Raw genomic sequence first — 22,196 nt, forward strand, 5'->3', positions numbered from 1 at the left:
AACAAACTGTTCTTTGATGCAAAATGTTACATTTAGTTACGCTACAAACTATTTTAATACGTTGCGTACCATTTTTGTCATTTCAAGAATATTCCGTTCCAGTGTTTTTACTATAATTTTCCTAGTAAATACATAGGCGATGCCTGGCGCAGGGGTTGCTCCCCTCTCTATGTATAAATTCATTGTTTCTTTCTCCATCTCGGCTAGCCTCATTTCGCTTTTCCCTGTGCCTGACGCAGTGGTTACTCCTCTAAAAATACGATTGCGAATTAACTCATCAGGAGCCTTTTCTTTTCTTTTTTCGATGGAAGAAATAAAGACATCAATCGGATCTATCTCCATCGCTAGTGACAAAAACAAGGCTCCTCATCAAAATGGCTTGTCGAAGAAAAGAAAGCGCTCCGCTGCAATCAAACTGCTCCAGGCGGGGCTTTTTGTGTTGCGTCTGAAATCAAGCAAATCAACATCAAAATCCAATCAGGCTAATGTCGCTTCTAAGTTCTCCTGGAAGGGGCTTGTAGGATCAATGCGCCAAATGCATTTACAAAGCAACCAATCACCACCCCCTGCTATCGAGGTTAAACCTGCACTCGTGCATGTGTCTATAGCCGTGGGCGAACAAACAGAGGAAGCTATTAAGCCGCCCTTGTCTCCAATGACGGAGAATTCGACTCGATCCCGAGCCTTCAACATTTCCTCTTACGGTTCCATGAGTGACATGAGCCAATACGAGTCACCTAATTTGAATCTTCAAGAGAATCATGTTATAAAACCTTGCGAAGAGATCACCAAAGTGGAATGGTGCGATGATGATGGTGGGGACGAGATGATTGATGCCAAGGCTGAAGAATTCATAGCCCATTTCTACGATCAAATGAGGCTTCAAAACTTGAACCGATGAATCGTTAACAATTGCGGGAAAACAGTGTCAATCACGTAGGGACGGTATTGATTTGCATGCATGCGTGGAATTTGTTTTCTGTCTACTCTTTTTTTTTTTTTGTTCTTTTTTGAAAGATTTATATTTGTGGTTCCATGGGAAAAGTCGAGGAGAGGTGGATAGAAAGTGTAGTAAATAAAGAGAGGGCTATCCTCCATTGCGTTTTAATTTTTAGTATTTGTAGATATCTCATTTAGTTTGGGATTAATTTCTGTTTTAATTTTATTTTATTTTTTGAGCAATTTAATTCTTATTAATTAAAAAAAAAAGTTTGTCTGAAGATTGAAAGAAAGAAGAGTTGAAATTCTAATTGGGATAATTTAATTGAAAGTCTAATGTATAAAGAATATATTAGGATGTATTTGAAAAAAAGGATGAGAAAGAGAATTGGATTAAAAAATCCAAGGTTGAGTTCAGTTAAGAGAAAGAATCAAGAAGAACTAGTCCTAATATGATTAGGATTAGAAGCCTCTTTAAGGATCCCATCAGTAATTAGGAAGAATCAATCAGAAAATAATAATAAGAGAAGAAACTATAGAGAGCCAAAAATAATTTTTTTTTGTGAGAGTATTACGCAAAAAAAGTTTTTGAGAAATTGTTTTGGTAGTGTTGTCTATTAACTTTCTCCCATTGTTGTAAGTTGAGCCGCTTGTTGAGCCAAGGCAAGTCACGCCTTTGCTGAGAAGCCATTCTTTTAGTAATTTTATTTTAATTTTTATGAATTTAAATCAAATTTTTATATATAAATTTCATATTAAAAAAATATTTTTTAATCTTATCAAATTATTGAAATATTTAAATTTCAAATTGAATCTTACCCTAGAGGGTTTAATTATTTATTTTTTTTAGAAAGTAAAATTTTTAAAATAATTCTAACAAATTATTGAAAAATTTAAATTTCGAATTTAATCTTGCCAAACAATTGAAAGATTTGATGATATTTTAAACATATTCATAAATAAGTTTTGAATAATAATCTTATCAAACTGTTAAAAGATTTAAATATCATAATTAACTTTTATCAAATTATTGAAAAATTTAATTATATTTTTTTAAAGAAAATTAAATTTATAATTTTTCAATTCTACTAAACTATTGAAAAATTTTATTGGTTTTAAAATGATAAATAATTTGGTAAGTTTTTAAAATATTTTAAGACTTGGATAATACAAAATCAACTGGTACTATCCTTTGATAAATGTTGTAGGTTGCTATAAACTTTCTTATATGTAATCGTATTTTCGAACCTAATTTTATTTTTGTAGACTAAAATCTACTCTTTTAAAGGTACTTAAATCAAGATTAGAATTTTTTTTTAAAAATGAGATAAATTTAGTTAGGTGATCAATCGCACTTAAACAAAAAAGATTGATGGTGATTAAAATTGTGTTTAATGATAGATTTACGGATTTATATATTATAACAATATAGAAATGAGGATGGAGGTTTTAGGTATAATTTTGTTTTAATTCCAGTAAATTTAAAAAAAAAAATCAAGTATTAATGGCATGATTTGGTTATGATGATTTATAAATGAGAGAAATTTAAAACTTTTGGCTTTATTTTTGTGGCATATTTACCTAGCTGAGCTCATATCTATAGCTATTAATAAAAGTTACCCCCAACCTCTCAATTCTCTAATTTCCTATACACTCATCTATGTCTTTAAAAAAAAATTGAGGGTTAATTTGGATAATAAAAAATTGCTTTACTTTGTTTTCTCAGCTTCTAGTTGTCTTCTCTGTTTTTTTTTTTTTTTTTTTTTTTTTTTTTTTTTTTTTCTGTCTTTTTTCATTGTGCACTGCTTTTCTTCTTCAAATTCGATCATCAGCAACACTGTGTATGGGCCATCTCTGTTGGGGTCAAAACCAAGGCTCTCATGGCCAAATGTTGAGTGGAGGTGAGCGGTTTTAGTGTCGTAGAGGTGGGTGTTGGAGCCCGAAATCGCAAGTGAAGCCAAGTTGTTGAAAGATATGATGATGGATAGCATTGTTATTAATGTTGTACTTAACGTCAGTTTCAGTTTAATGATCATGTTTTTTTTTATATCTTGGATTTGCAGCCTTTGTTTTTTAGTTACTTTGATTTGAAGTTTTGGGATAAGTTCTGCTGTGAGGGTTTTATCTGTATTTCTCAGTTTTAGTATTTTCAAAGTTAATAAAATTTTGCATGTATGATTTTTTACTCTTTTTGTCATATGTCATTGTTCAGATATAATTTATACCGTTATCCATATTTTCTTTAAATATGAGAAAAAGAATAATAAAAAAATTTAATCTTAATTTTACTTGGAAATTCATATAAATTTTGATTTTATTTTTTTTCTGGTCAGTGAGCTATTTATTGCCACCATAGCTTCGCTTACATGCAAGATGGCACGCCAGTTAGAGCTATCACTAAGGGCAAAGGGGATGCATTTCTGTACTAGTAATACTAGACAAGCTCTCAGGGAATAGTTTCTTTCTTATTGCTGCCTTTCTTTCCCTTGATGACTAGGAACAGGCGAATCAAAATTTTCAATTTGAATTTTGGACCTTAACATCCTGCTGCTCATGGTGTCTGGAAGGAAAATGGGGAGAATAAGGGATAGAGAAAGACGAAGGCTGTTCATCTGAGCTTGCTTTTCTTTTTTTTAATTTCATTTTTTTCGAAGTAACTGTTCTTTGTTTTCCCCTAGAATGTCACTTCTTTTTCTCTTGGAAAATTTGCAGAGAGACAGACTAATTCTTTTTATTTGGTGTTCCTCAAAATTTGAAAGCTTTTTCCTTTTTAAAGTCAAAATTCTAATATTTCTTCTTTTTTGGATTATTTGATTTTCTAATTAGAAACTTGAATCAACAATAGGTCAAAGGAGGAGGAAATGGAAAGGAAGTCAAGAAGAGAGAACGGGAATCTTTGAGTAACTCGGCTCATGGAAACCATCCAGAAGGGTTCCCCTTTTTCTAAATTAAGCTAACTGAACATGAACATATTATTAGAAAGTATTATCCCAAGAACAAAGGTCATCTGACATATATTGATCTAATTAGTAATTCTCCTGTGATTATTAGAGAGGTAGAACATTATGATCGCGGAAGCTTGTGTGGCACATTTGATCTGAGTGTAAATTACTATTCAATTACTGTTGAAATCGTACATATCCTTGGTTGTTTTTAAGATTTTAAAGCACAATTTCTTGTGGTCTACCTCATTGTTCTCTTTGGTTGCATCCCTTATAATTTTATATGTTTGTATGTTTTATATGATTCAGTCTATATTGGAGGAAATTTCATCTACATGGATGAATGTTTCTTTAAGAATGAAAGATGACCCAGAAACCGTAAGGCATTAGGATACGTGTTAGAAATGTGAGAAACTTTTTATTAATTTTGTCTTTATTTTATTCTTTTGCTTGATATGGCCTTTCACATAGGTGATCATTTGATTGAACTTAGGTATGCATATGTTGTGGCAACAGCACTGCATGGCGTGTGCTATTTACTTCGTAAAGACTTCATGCCCCAAGTTCTAACAATACATGATGGGTCTTCTTTTTTCCCTCAATGACTTTTAACCAGCAGTTGAAATTTAACTTCAGTTTTTTTTTTGTTATCAACCACCATAGGAGTTGGAAGTAGGGAAGAAATTTATAATGTATTATACTTATGGATGAGACTACAATTTAAAGGTACAAGGATCTTTCTTTCTAATTTGTTATATTTAAAGACTAATGTGTAAGCTGTGATTTTTTTACCTCTTTAAGATAATTTTGCCTTCCTAGCCATATTTTATACCATAAGTTCTTCACTCTACGTCGGCATTACAAGGAGAATTAATATATGGAAGGATTGGAGAATGGCGTTTTGACAAGTGATTATATCTTGGTAGGCCTCAACCAAGAAACCTCTCTTTGCTTCCTTCAAGTGTTCTTAAAAGTGTGATAAGTTCATTGATAAGTTTCATTTTCTAGGGATCCTTTGGGAAATTATAAATACAGGCCACCTAGTAAAAATAGAAGTTGATAGATTGATCATTAAGTAAAAATAATTCGAACCACACCCCAGAGTGAATTTTTATTAGTTACTGTACCCAAAAGCAAGATGCAGTTAAAGGCTGTAATTAGTGTCTCAATCATTATTGGTTCATCAAATAGCTTTGCATTTTATACTCAGTTCAAATTACGTTGCTGATGCTTTAATCTTCATTGCGTAGACTGAACATTATTTGGGAAATTCAAAATTCTAAATTACAGCTTGATTTCCTCATCATTATTAGCTTTAGTTATCAACTCAATGTGATTGGGAATTGATGACATTAAGTTGGTGATAATCAATGCCATAAATATTACTAAGTAGCAGCTTGGAACTCATATTTTGCCATTGCCTCTGGAAGCAATAGCATAATCAGTCAATCGCCCTTAGGTTTTGCTATTTGCTTTACCATTAGGACAGTGTTCCCTTTTTTGTTCACTATATTTTAGTTATTTTAATTTGTAAATTTAATAAGTTTAATATTTTATTGGCCTAGAATGCAAACTTTATTTTTTATGTAATTTTCCTTTCTTTAAAATTGAATTATATAATTCTTGACTGTAGGAAGTGAATTTATTTCGGTTGAGTTTGTTGAAACTTGCTTTGATGCATAATTTTTTTTTTGGTTATTTACTTTTTCAACTGAAATTTAAGGTTTAGTTTTGAAAAGATGAGACATTGTAGATAAGGTCTCATTGATTTGTATGAGGTTTATAAATGTGGTGATTACTTAGCTTGCAATAGCAAAAACTGTAACTCCCCCGACTTTGTGGGCATTTTTGTTGTTGTTGGAATAGGCCTCATTTTAACATTTTTTAATTACTATGGTTAAAAGGCATGGTTTGTTGAATTTGAAGTCAATGTGTTGAAGTTTTTAACAATTCCAAAATCCAAATTAAACAACTGGTACGTTTTCCTAAGTTATTAACGGAGCCTATGCTATGTAAATAGAAAAAAATAAAAGATGATAAAATGCAGCTGAAGTTTTTAGTTCAACTTTACCACTGGCCATAACAGTTGCAGTATCTTCATAATTAAGCTCCTTATTAATGAGTAGATTATTTTGGAAGGTTTTTAGTCTCTTGGTATATGTATGAGCATGTAGGTAAAGTCGTAGGAATAATAGAATTCATAAACCCAAAGGATCTAGAACTGTCAGTGCATGAGGTTAGTAACAATCATTTATAGTATCGAGGACTTTTTGTTCTCGAAAGGCGCAGGTGTAATGACCTTAATGAAAATGGTGACTGCAGAAAATCGGGGCTATGATTGATGGAGGTGTAGATTACAGCTTTGAATGTGCTGGAAACCTTGAGGTTCTTTTTTGTCTACCTATTCTGTAAGTCCTTTTCTATTACTCTTTGCCTCTGGTTTTTCAGTTTCATTTTGTTAATATAAAAAGAATAAAATTTTTAATTTTTCATAACTTTAATAAAGCCTTGCATATTAGATTACAAGAATGAATGTAAACGGATTTGAAGGGCATCATTTTGGATATACAGGGATGGGGATTGACTGTACTATTGGGAAGTCACCCATGCCCAATGTTGCTACCTCTCCATCAAATTGAGTTATTTAACGGGCGTCAAATCTTATGATCGATCTTTGGAGGCTTCTAAGGCAAAATCCGACTACCAAAGTTTGCCAAACAATGCATGTGTGGGGTAAGTTAATGATCAAGCTCTGGTACTTTCTTTGTATATAGTTGAGTTTCTTAAGTCCAATGCCATTAAATTTACATTGTTGTCATGGTTAAAAAATTACTAATATATGTTTGCAGTTGTTTCTGTAAGTTAGGAAAGATGATCATATATGTTGGTTCTCAGTTGTGGCTGCAATCATATCTTCTACCTATTTTTGCGTTGCTCTTGGTTTTGAAATTGTTAAAGTTGCACACACGCACACATATACATTTATTAGTTTTTGGACAACTAATTTTTTAAGCATGGAGATTAAAATTTTGATCTTAAGCTGAAGTTTGGTGTTCATTTTGGTCAGTTATTAAAACTCTTGATCTGATGCTTATTGGAATAAGCATAAGAAGAGTAACATAAGCCAAAAAAAATGGAGCTTCCAAATTCAAACTAATCCTACTTTAGTTAGCTAGATTATTTTAGTTAAGTTTCTTATAAAAATATGATATGTATAGTTTACAAATTGTGATTGATTCAATAAAATTTATTATATCTTACTTTTCTTTGATGCATAAATTCTTAGATTGACTTTGTTTTAATTATTTTTGCTTAGTATACTTTTTTTTCAATAAAATAAAAATATTATGTATTTCAAATTTTTAATTATGCTAAATAAAAACACTTATGGTGAAGCACGGGCATCATACTATTGTTAATAAAAGTCTTTACCTTAATTCGTACACAATATTTCTAATATCTTTGAAAACAATTTTATGATATTATTTTGATACAAGTTTGCCATTTCTAGATCAAATTAAACATAATTTTTTTATTTTGTATTTGTTTGAATACGAACTAAGTTAAATGGAATCAAACTAATTAATACATTGACATAAACATTATCTAATTTTTAATATGAGTTGAATTAGAATTTTATTTCTCATATAATTTCACATAAGTACTATAGGAAGCATATTACTAAAAAGATTGAGATATGTGATATATAAATAAACACATATTGGTAAAAATTAATAACAAGTATTATTCTCAATTACTCTAATAGTAACTTTCTAAAACTCTCTCTTACTTAATTTTTGACTATTTACATTACTAGAAAAAACTTACATGAAGTTTTTTTTTGGTGAATTTATGTGAAGTTTGTAAAGTTCTTTCTTAAAAATGATTTAGTAAAAACTTTAATAAAAAATTCAAATTGATAAACTGATAGAGTTCAATGTAAAAAATTAATAATATATAAAAAAATTATTAAAAAATTATTTATAATTTAAATTTGTCGATACTTATTCAATAGTAAAAATTCTATCAATATTTTTACTAAAAATGTTAAAAATTCTATCAACATTTTTACTAAAATTGTCTATATAAAAAATATATCAAAATTTATTAATTTTTTTTTCAAAATTTGCACACTTAATCTATGTAACAAGAATTTTTAATCTATCAGTTTATATTATAGATTTTAGTTTTTATAAAATTGTTTTTAATATAAAACTTAGCATAAAAACTTTCCTCTAAATCTTTCTCCTATATTAGTACATAGAATCATACGAAAATAGAATAAGAAATAGATCCTTAAGGTTTGTAAAAAAGTATAAATAAATTGATTTTGGAAATCCAAATTATCATGAAAGCATATAATCTTAAGTCTAATATTACTAGATTATTCACATTGTAGAAGTCTTTGGAGTTAAAGTAATGCTAACTAGCAGCAAAAAAAGGTTTTTTTAATGTATTTATGTCAAACCCAAATCTTTGACAATATTAAACTATCAGCCTATTCCTAATTATTAGCTTGAAGCCTTGAACCATTGAACCTTGACAAGGTTAAGAATGATTGTAAAGTAAATTTGTGTTACTATTTCAAAGATGATTTTCACTTTTAGCCACTGCATTACCAAACATTTCCCATAAATTCCCCCCTTTCATAAGTCCTAACTACTAAGTAGTAACTTTTCACCATCAAGTTGTCAGGGTTGGACTACAACCTACTAGGGTGTAATTGGATTGAATCAAATTGATATAGTAAAAAAGTTGAACTCAAACTTGATTTGAAATTCATTGTTTGAAATTTGTTGCTCAAAATTTAATTTAAGTTCAATCAAATTTTGATTTTCAAACTTGAGTTCAACTCGAAATAAATATCAAGTTACTTAAGTTCTCTCTCGATTAGACTCGTTTACTAAATAAAAAAGAGCTCAATTGCAAATCTTGATTTTAAGCTTGATTATTTATGTTTGAACTTAAGTTTGTATTAGAATTGATATACATATATAACGATAAAAAATAATTTTCTAATTAAAATAACAAATATATGTTAAAATATAAAAGTTTGAATAGGATCACAAACTATTTGAGTCAAACATTAAAATATCAAACTCGGCTCGCTCAATAAGTTGAGCTACTCGACTTTGGCTCAATAATAATTGAACAAAATTTGAGTTTTATTCAAATCAAACTTAAAGAGTTTATGAATATTAATATATCATTTGCACTCTTAAAACCTACCACATTCAGGTCATTGCTGGGCCAAGCACCAATTCAAAATGTCTATGTTGGGCTAAACCAAGACCTTTGTATAGCTAAAGTTAATTTCCACAAATTTCATACTAATTCAGCAACAACATCCAAAACACAAGGTTGCAGCTCCCAAATTTAACATTTTGCTCAGAAGAGTTGGCTTAACTCAAAGCCCTCAAATCATGTACCAACTTTTCCTTTTTGTTTTACTATCATTTTTTTTTCATTTGAGAAAACATCTATATTCTTCTTATTTTGGTTCATCTCGTGCAACTTTACTGATGCACTACTAGCTTCACCAATCACCACTTTTACATATTGTTGTTGGTGAACCATAAAAAAAATGTTCACACAAACAAAAATTGTCAATCTTTAAGTAATGCAAAGTGTCAATGGGGCCTTAAACCAATGATAGACCCCTATAGCCACTAAGTAAAAAGGCTTAGCACTAATGACAATATTCGTCAACTATGGACTGCTTATATTTGGTATCTTTTTAAAGAAGGCACCTGATTCTCATTGAATGGTATTAGAGCGAGGGGACAGTACCTCGTTGAACTATCTTCCCTCATTGAATGGTATCAAAGTTTCAACCTTATTTAGTTTGTTAGTTTTTTGATGTCATCTTCTTGTTGTTGTCATCTCTTTGTCGAATGGTATTAGAGTTTTCTTGAGGTATATAGAATAAAAAAACTAGTATATTATTAGATTGGTGAAATTGGATAGCCAAAACTTCTTTCTCATGAATATGTTAAACACTATTGATTCACAACCTTCAACCTCTAGATCTTCTTTTTCTTTACCTTATCCTGTATTTAAAGAATCTTTTTTTTTCTAAATTAAATGTCCTTTATGAAATTAATTATATCCCAAAAAATAAAAAAAATCCCAAGAAACATAACTTCCTCTTGTAAATCCTTATAATGCTTTTTCTATATCTCTTGCTTCCTTAGTTAGATCCATAAAAACCCTTCTTAAACAAAAATCTCAAGCTCTAAAAGAATAAGTTCAAGCTTCCAAGTTTGATTAGTACATTCTTCTAGTAGGATCTTATGAGCACTTTGTTACTCTTAAGATTCTTTTAGAATTTCTAGAATAATGATAGAACAAATATACACCTATATCCACTTTGGTGCTATTAGAATAGCATTAAGTTTTTATAGGCGAAATGGTAATCTTATTTGGACCAGGATGGCTTTACTGTATACAAGATTTAAAGACAATAAGCATGCAATATTTGGCATAATTGAGATGACTCTAAATGTGAGAGTTATTTTCTTCACAGTATTTCCTAACTATAACATGTCTTTACAATATCATATTCTTTAAATGCTCTAAAAGTTCAAGTTTAGTTTGTTGGAACCCAGATGAAAGAATTTCAGGCAACTTTTCACTATTAGATGGCTTACTGAATCCAAGATCATGCCATAAACCTCAATTTGCTTGACATTGGTAGTGTATTTTTTGTACAGTTAAAAGTTGTAAACAAGAGCCCCAGATGCATTCACATTCTAAAATAGATTTCAAATGAAGATTTTGCTATCCTGCTTCCTCAGTTATGGACAACAAGTTACCAAAAGCTTTAGAATCAAAATGTACCTATCTAACACTTTGATCTTTGCTACACCATAAACCTAGATGGTACTATCACAATCTAATTTGATCATAATAAGCAAAAAGAAACACATACTCCAGCCTTTGTTTTCCCAACACAGTTCATGATGCAACCATGTCAACTAGAGCCAAATGTAGTAGTTACACACTTTAAGCCTAATGGATTACTTGTATATACATATAGATCTCTAGAAAAACATTACTATTGAGACATTGATTGTAGTTGCAAAAGATGCTAGATGAAAAAACATAAAAGTTTATTTGATGATGGCTATAATAATTAAAAAAAACCAAGACGCAAATCTTTTCAGCAAAAGTTGAAAGAAAGAGTTGAAAATAAAGACCTTGAAGTAAATATCCTTGGCAAACCTTTGAGAAAATTTGATTATTATGTCATTTATCCCAAACACAAGAAGCTAGACATCCCTTAGTCAAATTGTTCAAACCAAAAACCTAAAAAGCCAAAACCTTGACCAAAAATACCCTTACCTTGTTATGCTGCTAGTTTTGCTTAAATTGCTAAAAAAGATTCAAAAAAAGCCAAGCTCTAAAAAAGCTGTAAATAATAAGTCAACAATGTTGTTCTAGATGTTTCTCCTAAACCTTTTTCTCAAATTTGTATAATGCAGCCAATAGGATCTTCTGATTCTTATGATGCAAAAAATTTTTTTTCTAAGAATTCACAAAAGATCAATACAAGCACATCTCAAAAATCTCAAATAGCTAATTAAATGCAACAATGGTTACATTTATGCCTTTGTTGAAAGAAAAAGAGAAATGAAAAGCCTCAAGCTTCAACTTGCAGATTTCAAAAATCAAATTCGTCAGAAACAACAATAACAAGCCTCAAGTTCAAATATCTTTGCCTAAGTAAACACTGGAATGCATGATATTCCTTACCAAGCATACACTCCACATTCACCTCTAAAACCTTTCTTCACCCCATTCTAATACCAACCTAAACTAAGCACATTAGTGTTCACACCTTCAATCTACAACCATTATCTTATACCCTTAAATAATAACATTTTTTACGCCCATTTCAGAACAACCATTCTTTACTCCGCCCTTCAAATAATGAATAAATATATTCAGATAAAAAATAGTCAATTGAACAGAAACCTAAAAATGCAAAACAACCATTTCTTTAACTCTCAAAACCAAAAACAATTGCAACCACAATTGCAACTTTGTTTACCCTCACTTCTGAAAACTCAACTGGTGATTCTTTTAAACCTTCATCCTAGGTTATGATTTCTTCTACACTAAACATCTTTCCCAAAATTTTCTAGCAAATGGCACAAGAAAATCTTCTTCAGTTTTTAATTGAAGGCATCTTTTCTACCAGAGATGTATCAGATACTTCTATGATGGACTTTGATGAAGTATTTTTTGATGATGACACTAAGAGTGTCCTTCAATAGATCTTCATAATAGAACTAATAGTTGAAATCTTAGATGACAATCTAGTAGTTCATAACCTAGAACAAATGGATAGTGATCAACAACTTCTTCCTCCTCATTTTCTTCTTTAAGCTCATAATTTTTTATCCTTATCCAGATTCTTGGTGTTCACAATTAATGACTTTCTTTCATCCAAATGGCATTCAAGATTCCAAGAATTTTTTCCATAGGGGTAGTTGAATTGAATTCCAATCTTAACATCAAAATGCAGATAGTTTTAATATGTTTTGTTTTAACACTGGTTGAAACCTTCAATAACTTTTAGGATAATATTAGTGAATATAGATTGTTACAGTTTCTTCAATGTCATACAATTACAAAAGCTGTATCTTAGTTTTTAGCAATATTTTGTGGCTAAGAAACTTATCGAATGGATAAGATTAAAGAGTAATTTTTCAAGTTAAAATGCTATTCACTCAATCCAAAAGATCTTGACAAACACTACCAACAATTTTTTTAGTATTTTTATCTGCTTGGTGGATTGGATGATGTTAATCTGAAACAAGCTTTCTTCAACTCAGTTTCAGAAGATCTTGCTTAATAGATAAGAACTCAACTCAATCTTAGATCTCTTGATTTGAAAAGCATGAACCTTAGTGACATTTACAAGGTTATAATGAAAGCTTTTGACAAGATTTATGAAGAGCACAAGTACATTATAGACTTTGTGAACAATTACAGAAAAATAGATAGACTATGTTCTTATTCTTCAATTGGTTACAGATCAAATTTTTTGAAAAAAGCTCATCATATTTTTGTTATTAGAAGAAGAAAAAACAATTCAAAAAGTTCAATGTGTTTAGACGCCTCAAAAGCTATAATTTTTCAAACACAAGAAACTTTCCAAAAAGCTTAAAAGATTTCAAAGATTCAAGTTAGGTAGAAAGAAAAGAGACTAAAAGAAAAAAAAGGTAACAAATTTTTTTTTATGGAAAATCAAGTTATTTTGCAAAGAACAATCCAAAATCTGATGAGAAATCCATTAAGATGATACAGGATATTGCAAATATCAAACTTCCTTAATGGCCTTAAAAATAGACACAATCAGTAAAGATGCTCAAGGTCAAGTCAAAGTTTATTTTAGCCTTAAAGATTCCTTCAGATATCAAAAAAATCTTATAGACTGATGAAAGTGATAAAGTTTAATCCATGATTCTCTTTAAAGAAAAAGATAAAAAATGATAGATATGTGGATACAAAAGTAGCAAATTCAAATATTCAAAAATCCATTATCACTTTATGCTAAAAAAGATTTTAGCAGTAAAGTATGAATCCAAAGATTTAAATTTTGCCTTATTGGTTATCATTTCCTTGTGGACCAAACATGTTAGTCTTTGATTAGATGATGAACTTAAAAAAAAAAAAAAGCAAATGTGCAATACACAATTGCTAAGATTCTTTCAAGGTTTTTAAAATCTATCTTTAATACAAAACATATAAAAGGAAAAGATAATATTTTCCTAGATATGTTATCCAAACCTTCAAACCCTTTGAAGATCATTCCTATTATTGCAATGATGAATCTCTCACCATCCTTCCAGCTTTCATCCTTACAAAATCCCTCAACATCTCCCATAAAAAAGCCCTACTTGATGATGAATTTGATGTTCTAGATGAATTAATACAATTCCCAATAAAATAAATTTTTTCAGAGTTTTCAAGACTAATTACAACCAAATCCCTTGATGACAAAGCCTCAGACATCTTATTCAAGTACCAATCCAAGATGTTTTAAATATTTGGAGACACCTTCATTCAACCTTTAGGTATATATCCAGACAACCCTTTGATCATCTATTCAATTTTCTTAACCCACTTTGGTTCCTAAAAGAAATAGTTTATTTCATGTTGTAGCTTTGTCACCTCTACCACACTGTTGAAGAATTCTTTCTCCAACGCTTGAAAAGTTACTCCATATTTTTCATGAAGCAATCATTAACCCAAATAAAGACTTGCTAAACCTCAGCCACCAACACTTAAAGTTTTTCTTCCAATGTTTCAAACTCATTTCTATATGGATACACTAGATACAAACCTATAAGAGATATAACAAAGTTTCCCATGTTCCTTATATTATCCTCATCTTTTATAGGCATTATAGTTACTTGGCAAATGAACCTCAATACTTTCCATATATGGTAATTTATAGCTCATATGATTATTCATTGTTAGATCCCATGTTTGATCACCTTCAAGAGTACACAGAGTTTCAAAGAAGAATTTGTGAGATGAACCAAAAAATTCCTCTGCAGATTTGGCCAAAACTCTAAGATAATGTTTTATAGAATAACTACCCTTCGAATTATAATTATTAGCTCAAAATTAATAGAAAGATTTATGAAACTAGATTTAACGATGCATGGTAAGAACATTTTCTTAAAGCTACAAAGTTTGAACTCGATCATGTTGGTCTAGTTGAATATAACCTATATTGGAAACCTTCTAAAGTCATTAAAAAAATAGATTTGCAAAACTCTCAAAGTCCATTTGATTTAGATGATGATTTTGATCTAAACCGATTTTTAAAAACTTTTGGTTATAATTTAACTATAGTTGTAGATAACACCTATCTCAACCTTGTTCTAGAGCATTACTCCTAGAGCTCCATCTTTAAATGATGTTCAGAATGAAAGAATCTTCTATGATCCAATTCAAGATATGTATAATTATGTGTGCAATTTTGTTCAGTTTATTCAATGTGCAAGTATAAAGCTCTTCTACATCAGCTCCAAGACAAATCGGGTCACCTTAAGTCAACTTTGTGTCACTCAAACATCATGTCAACATGTCAAGATATCAGTTTTGTGTCAAGTTTACTTTATGTCAAAATCATGTCAACTTTATTAAAGGCACTTTGATAAAAAAAAAAAACCACCTATTTACTAAAACTACTTTTTTAAAGTTACTTTAGTTAGTTAGTTTGTATTTTTTTATATCATAGTCATGGACCTTTAGGTCATATCAGGTCCTATTCATTTGCTTTTCCTCTTTATTTAAGCTTGTAACTCTTTTGTTGAGAAAGCAGAAAGTCTAGAATCATAAGATCAGTTGTAAGAAGCGTTTGTGAAATATAAAAGTATATGTTTCTAAACTCCCTTTCATTTGGCTATTCCTTTCCATCCAAGTCATAGTCTTAGAGTTATATCTTGATCTCTATATCATGGTTTATAGTGTTGCAAGTTAGTATACTTTGCAGTTGCCAAAGTATTGTTGACCTTTTGCATTAGAATTTTTGTAGAGTTGTAAACTAACCTTTGATCCACTTAACAAAAAAAAGTTATTGTATCAAGAAATACTAAAGTAAACTACTTTAGTGAAATGCATAGTTTCATAAAAGTAAAGCGACTAGCTTGATGTCATGCTAGGAAGGCGCTTAGGCTTGAGCACTAGCTAGAATACCTTGGATTTATGGTTGAACTATGGACTCTAATGTTTCATATCTTTTTTAAAAAGGCAACTGATCTTCATTGAATGGTATTAGGGCCTAAAACCTCAATGTTTTTTTATAGCTTTGAAGTCGTTGAATGGTATAAGAACTTCAACCTCATTTAGTTTGTTAGTTCTTTAGTGTCATCTACTTGTTAAATGTTATTAGAGTTTTAACCTCTTGTAGTTTGTTTGTTCTTTGGTGTCATCTCCTCATTGAATGGTTCTCATCATTAATTGAAATAATGAAATTACGAAAATATAATATTTCAAACATACAAAAATAAAAGTCATTTAACATTTAATTAAAGTTTTTTAAATAGCTACCCCCCTCATAAATTAAACCATATTTTCCAATGTTTTAGTAAAAATAATGCACAGTTTTTCATAGCCTAAAAATGTCAAAAAAATAAATTCCATCAAGTTCTTGCCACCTTAGCACCAGTCCTACCTTTTATCTGATGTGTACATAATCTCAACCACAAATGTTTTCTAGTATCTATGGGCAACTTACGAGCACTTGTTCTTAATCCAACAGAGCCTTTTTCTAAAAAAAGCCTTTACTTTTCCTTCCACAATTTAAACCTTGAGTTTTGTTATCCTCTTCTTCCTTTTCATTACAAGATCTGTTAAACCCCATGGTTTCAATGCCTTTTAACTTGATTGAGAGTTTAATGGGTGGTAAATCGGGTAAGCAAGGTCGATTAGAGGATTTGATTAGATCCAATGCTTGAACTTTTTTTGCTACTATCTCCAACCGATGATCAATCCCGCATGGCCTATGACTCGACCTGTAACCCTCTATCAAGATAACAAGAGAAAGGAAAATTTTTAGGGTTCTTATTTAAGGAAATGAAAAATGAACGGGGTTGGGAATAAGGGAACTAGAGCTATACAATGAAAAAAAAAAGGAAAATACTTTTAACTTTTTTTATTTTCCTTTTTTTCTATTTGGAAAAAGAATTTTTATGCTTAATTATAACGTGGTTTTTGTAGAGGATAATTTCATTTTTTCTGATTAAAGACAAAGGAATTTATGGTTTAAGTTGTAAATCAAAGAAATGTGTATAGTTGTGATGCAACCTCAGTTTTGCTAATCTTTGGTTGGATGGAAACCTTTTTTATCCTCCTCTGATTACGTTACTTTGAATATGTTCAAATTTACTATTTACTAAAAAACAATTACTATAATTTTTTTTTGAAATTAATAATTAATATAATTAAATTTCTTTTTCCAAAAAAGTCAAGTTTAAGACAATATTTTTATTAGTTGTAAATAAGGGTGAGAAAAAATTAAAAAATTATAAATTTATTTGAAATTGTACTGTTCAATTTTATTTTGTTTGGATTGATTTTTTCTTATTCAATTCGAATTAAATTTAGATATTAAATATATATTAAATTTGGATTGAATTTTAAATTGAAAAGTGACGCATAAAAAAATAAGTCAAATAAAATTATATATGTTTATTATTTTTATATATATTTTAAATTTTTATTAAATAAAATAATTATTTTATATTTAAATTTATTTAAAAATATTAAAAATTATATTAAAATAATATACAAAAAAATTTAAATTTCGAAAATTGATGAACTGAAGTTGAACTAGTAGAATTCAAATGGAATAGATATAAAAAAAGGTATATTCAAAATTTTAAAATTCATATTATTATGTATTATAGAAAAAAGGTAAATCGAATCCGATTCAATTTAGACCATTATTCCCCCTAATTGTAAAAAATGGATAAAAAAAGTAGTTCAAAGAGACCAAAAGTAGTCGTGATGATACCTTGCTTACTGTTTATGGTAAGGCAATTAATCTTTCCAACTTTAAATGTAAGAGACACGAGCCACTACCCATATTTATATTTCAGTTGTTAAAGCTTTAAGAGTAATGTCCAAATTAATAAGCCTATCATACACATTGATCATGACCTTTATAATTAGAAAGTTATTGTATCTATAATTTGTGGCATATTGGTTTAACATTTAAGATTGTGTTAGAAGTTTGTTACACTCATTTATTTGGCCAACCCTTAGTTCATACAATCAACTCTTTGGATCATCTAGGTAGCACACGTCAAGTTATCATGTCATCTTTATCCAAAGAATTGGCTTACCCTTATCAAAGAATGGGCTTGCCCAACATTCCATTAATGTTCCATCAAGGCATCACTTCAAAACTAAATACTTAGCCTCCAACTTGTATGAAACGATTAAATGTAGCCCATGCCTGCCTAGTATCATTAAATACGGCTAGTAGCCACCCACACAAACCTTTCTTGGGCTTCATAAATACTTCCCATCAACTATCAACTATCTCAATCAAATCATCACCCACTATCTCAAATATAAGGTAACGAAAAACCTCTAGTACATAAGACACCACCCTCATATTTCATACTTAAGCTATGTTCCCTCTAGTTTCCTACAAACTTCTTTTTTTCCCTCATTTTACCTCATTTACTTCATTGACTTGAGCATTGGTCGACAGTCTCTGATCAAGTTTTATGACTGTCAGTTCTTGCCATCCACCTCTAGCAATTTTTTACTAGCTTCTTTCAACTAAGACATCAAAAATACTATAAAAAATTGGTGTCATCTATGGAAAAGACAGCCATGTCTCACCGTTCCCATTCCTTTGAAACACTAACACTCACCATTAATGCAATAACCCACCTACAACTATATCAAATGCAACAACCATACTATGAACCCATTGAAAATTCCATCACTAAATCTTCCTTCATGGAATCCTAAGTATGACCCTACCTCCTCATTTCTTAATAATCCATTTTCATTAAATGCCTGAATTGCACAACCCTTGTGATATTACAAGAACCTAACAAGAGTTATCTCCAAACATGATTGCACAAGTTTAATTTTCACAACCTATTAATGCTACCTAGTGGCAAAACATTCCCATTGCAACATCCACTTTCTATGTCTCACTTTTTATCTCATAGATCCCAATGTACCAACTAAATATGCAATAATATTCTTTAGATTTTTACTAGTTATTGATGACCCACATATAGCTTCTGAATGCCTAAGTGGTCATATAGCAAAAGTGACTTTAACAATACCAATAAGCCACCTAACAACCCTTACAAGAAAGACCACACCCTAGAGAAATCTCCACTTTATCCTTTATAGAGCCACTATAAAACCCTACCCACCTACCAGCTTATTGGAGACAGTGTTTACCCTAATGAACCTACTGCATAAAACCAACTCCACACAAATCCTAACACTGACAATGAACTTGTCGTGCACGTGACTGCCTTACGCAAAAAGCTTGTTGACCTGAAAAAAGAAAAGAATAAAAGTCTCTAATGGCTTAAAGATGACTACAACCCCTTTACCCTATCATCAAATAAGTGAATGTCCCCACCTCTCTAAAGCTTTTCAAAGACATATACATTGGGGCCATAGATCCAAAGAACCACCAAGATCATTTCAAAATTTTCATGGATCTATACATCTCTAACGTGGTATGTTAGCCTTGAATTGATCCTTATTTTGAAATGACAAAACATTAAGATAAATAAGATTGATCAAGATTTTGAAAAAGATTTATTTAGTACATGTTTTTAAGTTTTATATTTTGTACTAAATAAATAACATGATTTTCAAAGTTTAAATAAATCTTTCTTTATATTTTCTTATTTCTAAAATCAAAACTATCTTTAAACATTATTTATGTGAGCTTAAATGAAAGTCCAATTGTTGTTTTTAAAATGCAGTTATTCATTTTGGACTCAATACAATTTTGATAATATTGATATTGAGAAATAGATTAACTTAAGAAAGTTGTTTTATAAGAACAAAGTTTTCCAATATTAAACTTGTTTTTTTCTTTGTATTAATTCATAAAGCTTTAATATTTGAATTTTTTATGGTTGAAAGCTCCTTGAGTCTATTTTTTAATGGATTAAACAACATCAAAATCCAAATTTTTTAAAAAAAGATTTTAAATTTTTACTAGACACTTTGCAGTTATCTAAAAACTGCATAAGGAGTAGTTTTAAAAATTTACTATAATTCGTACACAATGAATAAAGTGATAAATTTTATAGGGATAAAAAGTCCTTTAAGTTTAGTTTCTAAATCTTTAAACGGTTTTTGATTTGTATAAACTAGGATATGATCAAATTAGTGAGTAAAGTGCAAAATATGGTATAACCACCCTGCTAGACAGGTTCAATCCCCTCAAAAAAAGATCTATTGGTTTTTTATCTAGAATGAAAATTTTGCTCTAGGATTTGAAAAGGGATCAATCAACCAGACTAGGGAATCAATCACCTAAAAAAGGGATCGATTGGTACCAAAAAGGGATCATTCCCATATGCCCAGAAACACTCAAATGACTAATTTTTTCAAGCTTCCAACGAGCATTTCTTCTTCCTAACCATCCCTAATGGCTAGTTCTTCAATTTCTCTATAAATTGAGCACTCTAACACACAAAAAAAATTGATAAATCAAGAGAGCAAGAATTAACAAGATATATTTTCATTCTTTCAAAGAATCAAGAGTTGTTAGGCTTAAAATTCATATATTTTGTATTTGTTGTATCCAAGCTATATTGTGTTATTTTATTCATCAAAATTTTTTATACTTTTTAGGCAAACAATTAGCCTTTAAGGTGTTTTAAGTTTACATTTCTATTAAGTGATTTTGTAATCAAGAGTTTATGTATCCTTTTGAATTTGTAAGATTAAGAGGTTGTTACATAGCCTAAAAAGTAAAGAGTGTAAGGTTTCTATCTTAAGCTTTAGAGAGAAAAAGATAGGATTGTATTGTTAATTCAAGAATAGTGGATTGAAGCTTTGGTATGGATAACCAAAAGAGAGGACGTAAGTGCCTTGTGAAGAATGACCGAACCTCTATAAATCCTTATGTTTGATTTCTCTATACCAATTTTTTTTTATTTTGATTATAGTTTATATTTGCTTATAGTTTATCAATTTATTGTTATTTACATCATATGTTGATATTAATTTTAATTTTTTATTCAATTATTTTAAAATAATTTTTTAGGAAAATTTTGGAGTAATTTAATTCACTATCTCTTAGATCACCATCTCAGCAAAAAAGCTAACAATTGGTATTAGAACTTTGGTCTCATTTTATAGGTTTAACCACCTTGAGTAAAGATCCAATGGCTTAATTTAGGTTTTAGTATGGTGAAAAAAATCCTCAAAGCTCCTATGTTTGATAAATTTGAATTTTGTGAACGGAGTAGGAGGATGAAGATGTTCATAATGACCTAAGATTTTAAAGTTTGGAATGTGATAGAGAAAAGGTTTAAAATTCCTTCAAATGATACAAACTATATAAGGCAAGTGATTAATGATGCCAAGGTAAAGTGTTTTTTTTATGGAGCTCTTAACTCTCACAATTTCAACTTGATTGTAAATTGTTCCACTTCAAATAAGATATGGAGGTAGTTGGATGAGCTACATTAAAGATAAATTTTTAACCAAAATCCATCATGTCTCATGGCTCTTGAAGAGCTTAAAGTAACCTCTAACTTAATTTATTCAAATTCATATACTTTTGATTAATTGAAAGATGCTTTTGATGGGTTAGTTATGGAATTTGAGTCAATGAGATTGAAATATAACAAAATGATTTCAAAGTTGAATGTAAAGAATAAGTTTTTGATGAATGCAAAAATTGTTTTAGAAAAAGAAAATGAAAGGGCGAAAATAAATTTAAAAACCTCTTAAAATAGTATGAAATTTTAGAAAAAAATTTTGCTTCAGAAAAGAAATTTGATGTTTTGATGAATGAAAAACAAGAGTTTTTATATAAGAGTTTAAATGCCAAAATGATTAAATGTAATTTTTGTAATTTTTATGGTCATACTATATATACTGATCCTATAAAGAGAAAATTTTCATTTAGAATTACACAAGTGTGGGTTTCAAAAGGAACTAAAAACTTAGTCACTAACTCTCAAGGACCCAAAGCAATTTGGGTACCAAAAATCAAATGAAAAATGTCTTTTATGGGTGTGTTAGAAGAAGGAGTTACATTGTGATTTTGAAGATTGAATACTCTAGACACACAATAGAGATGTGTAATCTCTAAACTTTTATTTTAAGTGAATATGAAATTGGTTGCCTATTCTTATTGGACATTAAGTGCTTAATGGGTATTGGTATATGCTTTGTTGATATATCTTGAATATACCAATTTTATTTTATATATGTGAGCTTGAATTGAGTAGGCATTTTTTTTTCTTAAATGTATGATTTTAATATATTCCTTATGCTTGTTGATATTGTGTTTACTATTTATTTGCTTGAAATACATTTTTAGGAGAATTTCTATATGCTTTAATGAATTTATGGGATTGCATGTGAATACTCTTGATATTGGGATTGCATGACTGATCTTGATATTTTGATATTATTTGTGAAATTGACATTTTTGAAAACTTGTGCATATGCATGATTGTGTATATGAATGTTAGATATTGATGATATCATGCATGTTTTGTGAAATTGTTATTGGTGCTTGATGTGATTAATTGTGTGCTAAATTGTTTATATTTATGC

The 22,196-nt window shown here is 29.7% G+C and overlaps 1 protein-coding gene and 1 pseudogene across 1 annotated transcript; both read left to right on the forward strand.

Moving 5' to 3' along the window:
* The first annotated feature begins 185 nt into the window (after nt 1-185).
* On the forward strand, nt 186-1,331 carry LOC149519752 (uncharacterized). Its single transcript, XM_089757962.1, has one exon. It carries the CDS (start codon nt 305-307, stop codon nt 899-901), a length of 597 nt encoding a protein of 198 aa, XP_089614088.1. The 5' UTR covers nt 186-304; the 3' UTR covers nt 902-1,331.
* A 1,042-nt stretch (nt 1,332-2,373) lies between these two features.
* Nucleotides 2,374-6,520, forward strand: LOC111312299 (hydroxyproline O-arabinosyltransferase PLENTY-like; annotated as a pseudogene).
* Nucleotides 6,521-22,196: the final 15,676 nt, after the last annotated feature.

The sequence above is a fragment of the Durio zibethinus genome, chromosome 3, assembly GCF_047325235.1.
Source record: "Durio zibethinus cultivar Kanyao isolate XHJ-2024 chromosome 3, ASM4732523v1, whole genome shotgun sequence".
Taxonomy (NCBI): Eukaryota; Viridiplantae; Streptophyta; class Magnoliopsida; order Malvales; family Malvaceae; genus Durio; species Durio zibethinus.

Bases quoted from the DNA above. Each gene is read 5' to 3' on its own strand.
- LOC149519752 (XM_089757962.1), top strand. From the start codon at position 305: ATGGAAGAAATAAAGACATCAATCGGATCTATCTCCATCGCTAGTGAC.